Source organism: Carassius gibelio, chromosome B25, assembly GCF_023724105.1.
Source record: "Carassius gibelio isolate Cgi1373 ecotype wild population from Czech Republic chromosome B25, carGib1.2-hapl.c, whole genome shotgun sequence".
Classification (NCBI taxonomy): Eukaryota; Metazoa; Chordata; class Actinopteri; order Cypriniformes; family Cyprinidae; genus Carassius; species Carassius gibelio.
The window spans coordinates 21,500,635-21,511,207 of record NC_068420.1 but is presented as its reverse complement, the minus strand read 5'-3'; the positions used below and the strand labels follow the sequence as shown (position 1 = coordinate 21,511,207).

At 40.3% G+C, this 10,573-nt stretch overlaps 1 protein-coding gene across 1 annotated transcript; it reads left to right on the top strand.

Moving 5' to 3' along the window:
* The first annotated feature begins 360 nt into the window (after positions 1-360).
* LOC128014362 (glucose-6-phosphate isomerase-like) lies at positions 361-9,645 on the top strand. Its single transcript, XM_052597931.1, has 18 exons — positions 361-559; positions 2,264-2,354; positions 3,858-3,926; positions 4,250-4,369; positions 4,959-5,042; positions 5,211-5,357; positions 5,496-5,567; positions 5,673-5,717; positions 5,815-5,868; positions 6,070-6,130; positions 6,637-6,680; positions 6,780-6,932; positions 7,023-7,152; positions 7,254-7,330; positions 7,450-7,578; positions 8,846-8,921; positions 9,015-9,081; positions 9,228-9,645. The coding sequence occupies exons 1-18, from the start codon at positions 441-443 to the stop codon at positions 9,349-9,351; spliced, it is 1,662 nt and encodes a 553-aa protein (XP_052453891.1). The 5' UTR covers positions 361-440; the 3' UTR covers positions 9,352-9,645.
* The last annotated feature ends 928 nt before the right edge of the window (positions 9,646-10,573 follow it).

Below are 10,573 nucleotides of genomic sequence, written 5' to 3'. Positions count from 1 at the left end.
TATACAAATATAATTTTCTAATTGCATGTTTTTATGGTAAAGTTCAAGTTAAGTATATTTAAACAACATATTCTTGTGGTTTGGTTCCATCTAGTGGTGACACCTGAATAATTAAAAACGCACGCCATATTACGTTTAAAATAAGTCAGTAAGTCAGCTGATCAATATCACCCGGCACATAAAATACAAGAAATGTCAAATTTATTTCAAACAGCCAAAATGTTCTAATTAAGAATACATGGTCTGTATTACGTAACAGCCATCTCAGCGTCTCACGGTGGGCGGGGCTACGCAGGATTCTCTAGGGCTGTGGTGGGCGTGTCGCGAGTGAGGGGCGTGGCTGTCAGGGTTCGTCATTGGACTTCCTCCTCACGCTTTCTGTGCGCTGAATGATTCACATCAGCAGCTTTGGACCGAAGAACAGCCAGGTTTAATTCATCATGGGGCTCGCCAGCGATCCGAACTACCGCGAGCTGGAGCAATGGTTCAAATCCAGCGCCGGAAACCTCAACATGAGGCAGATGTTCGACGCAGATCAGGACAGATTCAACAAGTTCAGGTGAAACACGCATCAAACGCGCTTCCGCTGCGCGCGTGAGCTCCGTCACACTGGTGTTTCATCTCCTCTTCCTCGGCAGCATCACGTCTGCCGCGCATCACCTCTTTATAAGCAAATCTGCTCTGTTTTTCTAAGGTAGCATCTTCATTTAATACAAGGACACATATTACTGCGCATATAGTTAGATTCAGCGTTACTTGTCATCTCTGATGTCGCAAGGTTATTGCCACATCAGGCCAACAGTCTCGAGCTCCAGGTTCTGGTCTCTGCACTGTTACACCTGTTTTATATCTTCATGTGCACTCATTGAACCACACTGATGGTATGTTTCGCTGCTTATCTTAGCTTTAAAACGGTGAAGATTGCCGTAATATCGTCTAGACGCATAACAAGGTCATTGATCGTCGCTCGCGTGCGTTGAGCTCTGCGTGCACTTTAACACTGCTCTTAATGTGACAGCATACTAATATATGAGTTTATTTCATGACTGTTTCATTGAATGCACATTATCAGGCGTTTCTCAAGTGCATCACTGCTGATGCAGTCTCTTAAGGGAGTATCTCTGCTGCGATACTTCTTTATTTATATGTTGCATATTTACAATAATCTATTCGTATGAGAGTGCGTTAGTTGTTATAGGTTAAATTCGGATGTATTAAGTGCTCAAAGTCTGTAGTATGTATTTATTCTCAGAATAGTGTTGGTCAAGAGAGGGCGCTATAGCAGCATGTTGTACGTGCTCTTTTGCACACACTCTCTTACACACACACACACACACACACACACACACCGCAGAGCTGAATCAGTGCGTGAATTATACTGAACGTGTGGAGTGTGAATAGTAACACGTTTTATTTTCATTCACAATATTTACATATTATATAGCTAGGTTTAATTCGATTTAATATAATATATTCAACCCAAGCGTAATTGTTATATGTAAGAATTGTACTTTAAACATGACCTCATTGGAATGAGCACGTGTTTGCGCTGCTGACGTTATAACGTGAAATTGAAGTATGAGCTTTATAATTAATTTATATAATAATAATAATAATAATAATAATAATAATAATAATAATAATAATAATAATAATAATGAACAGTAAAAATGTATATTTATTCTAAGTAAATTACGATTATATATAATAATGTATACAGATTTTTATTTTATTTTTCCTACAAAGTGTGTGCTAATGTATGTTAATATAAATAAATTATTATGGTGACTATAGTCTCTTGGTACTAAAAAACAAACAAAAAAAAAACATGCTAATTTAGTTTTAGACACTAAATATGAGATAAAATAATACAGTAACCAAGATTTTGAAAGCTTCTGTGTTTGTTTTTTCGCCATTACATTTTTTTTGTAAAGGATAGATCAGGAATTTAAGTTGTGAGGGGAAGAATAATAATTTACAAATATTTATTTTAGTGTGATTCAGTTTCGAGAGTCATGTGACATTGCTGCAGTTTGAGCCTCGCTGCTTAATATAACTGTGATGGGTGCGCCTAATATATGTTCTCAAATAGCTTTCCTCATCTGTTTAATTCATTTTTCCAGTCTAAACATTATTAAGATCCTCTAACTTGTGTATATACTAGGCTTGAATGATGCTCCTGGATTATCCCTGTTGTACATAAAGCAAAATTAAACAAATCCAGCATTTGTATATATCCTAATGATGTTTGTCTTCTGAGCAGTTTACAGCTGACAACAGATGATGGAGACATTCTGCTGGATTACTCCAAGAATCTCATCAATGAAGAAGTCCTGCGCATGCTCTTCGACATGGTACGGTCCATAATCTTCACATCAGAATCATTTCTTCATAAAGTCAGAGTAGAGCGTGTTAGTGTTAAACAGCAGTGCAGGAGCGGAGCTGTTACTGTAATCTCTCAGCTAAGCATCTTTAAACCCCTAATCAGAAGCACTTGTGTGTGTGTTTGTCCATCTCCAGATGTTAATTGGCTTAATGCATGTGTCTTTAAAGCTGCTGCTACTGAGAATAGAATGGGTGAATGCGGTTAACCGTGTCACTGGGACACACGAGGCCTGTGTGTGGTGCAATGTTTAAGTAGTTTGAGCTTTAAGTTCAAAGTATACTTCAGTATTGATGCAATTGCTGGTGCTTGTCTGCAGCAAAAGTATATTGTATACATAATTTGGCAGCGCAAACATGGGAGCAATGGATAATCTCACAGTTATGAGAAAAATGTTAGAATTATGTGTGATTTATATAAACTCAGAAATCTGTCTTTTGTCAAAATTCCGAGTTAACATCTCACAATTCTGCCTTTAACGTTTCGAAATTCTGACTTTACATCTCACAATTCTGAATTCTTTCTCAGAATTTTGACTTTGCGTCTCACAATTCTGAATTCTTTCTCAGAATTTTGACTTTGCGTCTCACAATTCCCCCTTTGCATATAACAATTCCGTCTTTGGCTCACAATTCCGACTTTGCATCTCACAATTCAGTCTTTACATCTCGCAATTCAGTTTTAACGTCTCGCAATATATTCTTTGCTTCTCACAATTCAGTCTTTGCATCCTCGCAATTCCCACTTTGCATCACACAATCCCGTCTTTGCGTCTCGCAGTTCAGGGTTTACGTCTCGCAATTCCGTTTTTGCATTTCGCAGTTCATCGTTTACCGTATTTTCCGGACTATAAGTCGCACTTTTTTCATAGTTTGGCTGGTCCTGTGACTTATGGTGAGGTGCGACTTATTTATCAAAATTAATTTGACATGAACCAAGAGAAAACATTACCGTCTCCAGCCGCGAGAGGGCGCTCTATGCTGCTCAGTGCTCCTGTAGTCTACACTGAAAACCTAGAGCGCCTTCTTGGGGCTGGAGACGGTAATGTTTTCTCTTGGTTCTAAATAAATGCGACTTATAGTCCAGTGCGACTTATGTTATGTCCGAAAAATACGGTACACGTCACAGTTCTTACATTACATCTTGCAATTCCAATATTACATTTGGCAATTTCAACTTAACATCTCACAATTCCTGCTATACAAAACTCTGAATTGCAAGTGTATATTGGATTGAGCTTGAGTTGCCATTAGAGCTCATATTTAACCTTACGCAGTACTTCTTCATTTCAGTACTCTCTTCAGCCAATCAGAGTAGAGATTGTGCAACTGTATCACTCTGATGTGGCATGTTTCTTGCAGTAATCACAGCAGCACACAAAGCACAAACGGTGTTTGCATAGTTCTTTTCATGTGTGTTTACACAAGTTCTGAGTCACATTAACCGTTTTTTCCCCCTGTCCAATCATGATTAGGCACGATCGGTGGGTGTTGAAGCTGCCAGAGAGAAGATGTTTGCTGGAGAAAAGATCAACTTCACTGAGGTAATGATATCTCAGTAAAACATTTCACTGAGAATTCACTTGAGCTTGACCTTAGGTTGATATTGCAAGACATGTTCCTTCTAGAATCCAGTTCTGTGTAAGTTCCACTTCCATCTTCTCTAAATTTCTATTGGCACATAGCAGAAAGTTCTGTTAAAACCCTCAGTTTCCTCTTTAACTCACTGGCTGTCCTGAAGCTACAGCATGTAATGTCTCTTGTGGTTCATGGTTATGAAACATGTCAATAAAAAGGGAGTATAGTTGCTATAATGTGTGTGTAGGGTAGAGCTGAGCTGTGTGTGTGTGTGTGTGTTGGTTTATAGGGTCGTGCTGTTCTCCACACCGCCCTGAGGAACCGCTCTAACACTCCCATCATGGTGGACGGTAAAGACGTGATGCCGGATGTGAACAGAGTCCTGGAGCAGATGAAGGGCTTTTGCCATGTGAGTGAACATGCTTGTAACCACACACTTAGTAATAGAACACACCTATTTTATTTTATTTTATTTTATTTTTTTAATGGATTTTTACTTATTAAAGGTCCACTGAAGTGCCTGTGTTGATGTCAGTTTAACTTAAACAGGAAGACAGGGCGGGACATATAAAGCAGCCACGCCCCCTTTTTAAATAGCCAATAGTGTTAGTTTGTATCACAGCTTGGGCTAGCGCCGTTGACCTCGCAAAAGCCACATTTGACAGGGTATGACGGCCACAATCTCATGCATATTGCTATAAAATATAGCATTTTGTGTATTAATCAGATGGGTCCGATACGTTTTGTGGTATGCGCCGACTCGTTCATATGATCCGCTCCGTTCTATCGTGTTTCTGGATCGGAGCAGACTGTGTGTGCGCGGTGGTTATCATGACAGTGACACAGCACGAAACCAGACTTCTTTCATATTTATTCATTTAATCTCCGTGGACTAAGTAGTTCTGTTTGTATTGCATTTTAAAGTAATTCATGATTATTTTCAATGACCGCTGACTTTGGAAAACTGACATTGTGTATTTGTGTGTGTTATTTTGCAGCGAGTGCGCAGTGGCGAGTGGAAGGGCTTCAGTGGTAAAGCCATCACTGATGTTGTGAACATTGGCATTGGTGGCTCTGACTTGGTGAGATTACCATGAGTTTCCTGAGATCCAGTGGATGTTTACACATCATGATTGACCAATAAAAGAGATTTGCCTATTGCTTCGACTGATCCGAGAGTAAATGAAGTGGAATGAAACTTAATGCTTGGAATAGCGTTTATTATTATTATGTTTGGTTGTGTTCTTCAGGGTCCTCTGATGGTGACTGAAGCTCTGAAGCCGTACTCTAAAGGAGGACCCAACGTCTGGTTCGTCTCTAATATTGATGGCACACACATGGCCAAGACCCTCGCCCAGCTCAACGCTGAGACCACCCTCTTCATCATTGCATCCAAGGTAAAGGACAGTGTTTAAAGAAAACAATCTTGTGCAGTACTGTAGTGTTCATTTTCACTTATATTAAGCAAAACTGGTAATACAAAGGGAACATGTTACTGTGAAGTACTACATTTCTTACTGGATTTTGTTTTTTAGACATTCACCACCCAAGAGACCATCACTAATGCTGAGACAGCCAAAGAATGGTTCCTCCGGGCCGCTAAAGATGTTAGTACCTTTACTAATGTAACTGTCTAAAGTAAGATTAAATTATGTGCGCTACATTATAGATGGCTGTCTGTTAGTCTCATTCAACATTTTGTGTATTTTCAGAAATCTGCTGTGGCTAAACATTTTGTGGCTCTTTCCACAAATGCAGTAAGTACAGGGTTATGTCGGCTGTATGGTGTTTTCTGTTGATGTATTAAGGTAAAATCTTTAAAAACGTTACATGAATTTCCTGTCTCCTCACCAGCCAAAAGTCAAGGACTTTGGTATCGACACCAACAACATGTTTGAGTTTTGGGATGTAAGTATTCCTTGCATTATGATCTATTCTTGCACCAGAATGGAAATCTTCATTTTGATTGGCTGAAAATACGCCTGAAAGAGTGAATGACTGCATGCATGATCGCCAGTAATATTGAACTAATCTGCCATGCTCCTGAATCAGCATATTGCTTCTCAAATCCCAGACTGTTTCTCTGATCCTGAATGCTCATGTTTTTAGTGGGTCGGCGGGCGCTACTCGCTGTGGTCAGCTATTGGTTTGTCCATTGCACTGCACATAGGTACGTCTGCTGTACGAACAGTCCTATAAGACATGAAACATGCTGTATGCAAGTATGTGAACACAAGTGCTTCTAGCTACGCAACTTTGATTTGGTGTGTTTTGGTGGTTGTTCATAAAATCAGAATGCAATTGAAGTATGTTTTGCATTCTCTGCATTGCCAGAGGGGGCGCTATAACATGTATTCAGTATTAGCGTCACCATATTTTCAGTTTGCTCTTTCAGGTCAACTAGTGTCATTAGGAACATTTAAATTGATTTACATTCTTAATCCATGTTCCTGGTCTTCATAGGAATTCGATTCGTCATTGTTATTCCCACAAATATGGCTCGTTTTGGTTAAATTTACTTAGTGATCAAGCTCTGGCCAAACATTCACGTTTATGTACCTGTACAGAGCATGTTTCTGGACTAACTTCTGCCTAAACCCAAATTCATAAGGCTGCTGCACACACTTTCTTTCATCTGTAAATGATCCAGTAACTTAATTTATTTTCGTCTTCTAGGTTTTGACGGTTTTGAGCAGCTTCTAGCTGGTGCTCATTGGATGGTAAGCATGACTGTACAGAAGATGAGCATTACTGTACATTGAGTTGAACTGGTGTGTTTGTGTTTTCTGGGAGTAACCGCTCCGTACTCTTTCTGTCAGGATAACCACTTCCGCTCGGCTCCTCTGGAGCAGAACGCCCCGGTCATACTGGCCCTGCTCGGCGTCTGGTACGTCAACTTCTTCCAGGCCGAGACACATGCCCTGCTTCCCTACGACCAGTACATGCACCGCTTCGCTGCGTACTTCCAACAGGTCGGTCTGATGAGGCTTCAGGAACGGACCTCATAAAGGTCATCATTTCTGATAGTAGAACTCTTTGTTGAGTTGCTGATGATCTTTCAGGGAGACATGGAGTCCAACGGGAAGTACATCACCAAGTCTGGCACTCGTGTGAGTTACCAGACTGGACCCATCGTGTGGGGGGAACCGGGAACCAACGGACAGCACGCCTTCTACCAGCTCATTCACCAGGGTCTGTGATCCCAACCCTCCCTCTGGACTAGCTCCTAGTTGAATTGACATGTTAATGCCCATTTGTGATGTCTTTATCACAACAGATCTTAATCTCCGCAGGCACTCGCTTGATTCCCGCTGACTTCCTCATTCCTGCTCAGAGTCAGCATCCTATCAGAGATAATCTGCATCATAAGGTACTCTGAAAGTCTATGTTGTTCAGGATATGTCTTTGTTTTCTGGTTCTCTTGGTGCATCTGATAACCCTGATGTTATTTGAGCTGTGTTTGTCTAAGCGGTACATCTCCTTTCACAGATCCTGATGGCGAACTTCCTGGCGCAGACGGAGGCTCTGATGAGGGGAAAGACCTCCGAAGAGGCCAAGAAGGAGCTCCAGGGTGCTGGGATGTCTGGAGATGCTCTGGAAAAACTCTTGCCCCATAAAGTGAGTGGTTCTTTACTTGAAAACCAAGTGTCGATACACAATCATTTGTATCTAAACTGGAACTGTGGATTGGTAGTTAGTGGACATGCATTGATAAATGCGCTTCCATCTGTGTGTTATGGTCATACAGGGATTTTTGTTTGAATACACAAAAGCATTGCCAAGATCCCCTAAAGCAGGGGTAGCCAACCCTGCTCCTAGAAGGCTACCGTCCTGCAGAGGAATGTTTCAGTTTTGCTTGACATTTGTATGCTGTTTATGACAAATGCCAATATATACTTGCCAATTTCTCTTTCATGAGATTACTTCCTCTTTTTGGCCTGGTTCCATTTCTCCGTGCTGTTAACTCTAGGGGCGGGGCTTCTAAACCGGGGTGTTTATAGGGGCGTGTGACGAATGTTTTCTGCCGCCACATTTATCAACGTGCGATCTTTCATTTGTTGAGATTGGCAGCATACAAATGTTTCATGAACCACACGTGAACTCTGTTGTAAGTTGAATTGTAAGAGTAAGATCAATGTCCCTGTATCTCTTTAAGATAGCCATCATTAAATGCTGGTGTGTTGACGCGCGTGGTTTTGTGTTCAGCAGGGAATCAGATAATTCTTTTCTGTACAAGTTTATTGTATTTCTATATTTTATTTTGTTTTGCTTGAACTCTGTTCTTGGCAGTAATTATTGATTTAAGTACGTGTAATTTCGAGTTCATCTCCTTGTTGTGTGCAACAATAAATGCAAACAAACGTGGAATCTCAAAAACTGCTCGCAGATTTGCACGCTCACATATCAATGAAATATTTTAAAACGGCAGCAAAATCTTAGGAGAACTGTCGAATAAATGTTTTCTATGACGCACAAAAATTGCATTAAAAAGTTTATATTTGGTTGCTCCAGGTAGCTAATGTGTCTTGTTTATGGCTAGCAAAGCTACCATAGCACAGCATCTGCAGTGATTCAGTGACTTTACCTTTGACAATTGGCTTTTTTTATTTAGAAGGCAGGACTTCTTCCGCCATACCGCGCTTTGCAGTTTCTCAAATTTTTATAATAATATTATGAATGAATCGTCTATGTTGTTAAATTTAACATTTCTGCTCCGACTGCTTTCTGCTCTGACAGAGATGATAGCAAATAAGTAAAGCTAAGTCGGTTCAGTGTAGCACATTTATAAGTCTCGTCGGGGCTCGGGTATGAACACTAACTACCATACATCTGGTCCACTTTTTTATAATGACATATCGATATGTTTTTTTGTTTGTTTTTTTAGGTTTTTGAAGGAAACAAGCCAAGCAACTCTATCATCTTCAAGAAACTTACTCCTTTCATGCTTGGTGCACTTGTTGGTGAGTATCAAACATGATATACCACTGCTTCGTTTTGTAGATGTCCATTGGTTTTGTTGACCCCGCACTCATGGACAATATGATGTGTTTCAGCCATGTATGAACACAAGATCTTTGTGCAAGGTGTGATGTGGGATATCAACAGCTATGACCAATGGGGGTGAGTTTTCTTCAGCTTCGATTAGGTCCAGTTCAAAAGTTGATCTGAAACTGAACTTTTCCTCCGTACTGTGGTCACCTTGTTAGAAATGGTTTGCTTTGAGAAGTCTGAAGTTTCAGGCAGATTGTTTTTCTCTGTCCCATCAGTGTGGAGCTCGGCAAGCAGCTGGCCAAGAAGATCGAACCCGAGCTGCAGGACGACGCAAGCGTTTGTTCCCACGACTCCTCCACCAATGGCCTCATCAGCTTCTACAAGAAAAACCGCTCTTAAATGTTTCCTCCCCTTTAACCCTACCTCTGCTGGCACCCTCATCCAATGAGATTGGTGAATTATGTGTTAAAGCTTGGCGTAGTTCAGAGAGTGAACCTAGACACGGAGGACGAGCACTTTATGTCTGTCATCATCTATAAGCCATGAGATTCTTGTGTGTTGTGTTGGATTTGACTCGATCGTGTATCTGTGGACCAGTATGGATAACTATCTGTTTGCACTGTGCATTCTAGATGGATTTCATGTTCTCCTTTGGACCAAGGAAACACAATAAATGTATTGTTTGTCACCTTCCTTGCCTGGCTGCATGTTCTTTTTCTTCAGTAAAATTTACTCAAAGATGACAAATTAAGTGTTTATTAAATGAACCAGATCCCCAATTGGTTGCACAAGCGGATTTAGAGGACCCCCGCTTTTTCCACAACTGCAAGGCATTCATGCTATGCCCATGTACGTCTCTGCTGCATTTCATAAAACCAGGTTACTCACTACCATTATTTGCCCACACAATAAGTAAAAGCTTGTCTTTTTTATGTTCCATAACCTGTTTTGCAAACCTGGCCTGTTTTGACACCACCTCTTGTTCTGGGACCTCATCTATATCAAGCATGTTACTTAGGCACAATATTTTGAGTTAAAAGAGGAATTTCTCCCTGAATTAGCAAACATGCTAACTGGACAACTATTGTATACAAACCATGTGTTTCCTTGTTCGACCACCTTTTTGGTAGTGGAACAACATTCCTATCAACATTGGGTTTTGGGGATTGGGATGTGTGATTGAACAATGTTAGCATAATATTGGGATAACTTTATATAACGTTACTGATTGGGCTAACTATTATGGATATAGTTAGGGTATATGTGTTTGACGTGAATGTTGTTCCAGACAAAAGACACAGAGCTAGAAACAAAGTCACCGTTACCTGAAATGAATGCATTACCAAATCATACCAAAATCAGTTTACCTGGAAACTTGAATCTATTTTCTGTCTGAAATGCATCTCGGATTACATGTACGTGATACTACAGCTTGGTGGTTATGAAAGTAGATCCAAATGTTGATTGAAATGCTGTCAGGCCAGTAGACATTTGAGCCAACGAGTGCACCTTTGTAGTTAATCAGACTAATGCATCCAATTATGTTGATAAAAGCACATTACATGTTGTCATCCATATCTTTTTATTGTAAAGTTTTTTATTTGTTTCAATGTAGCTGTAT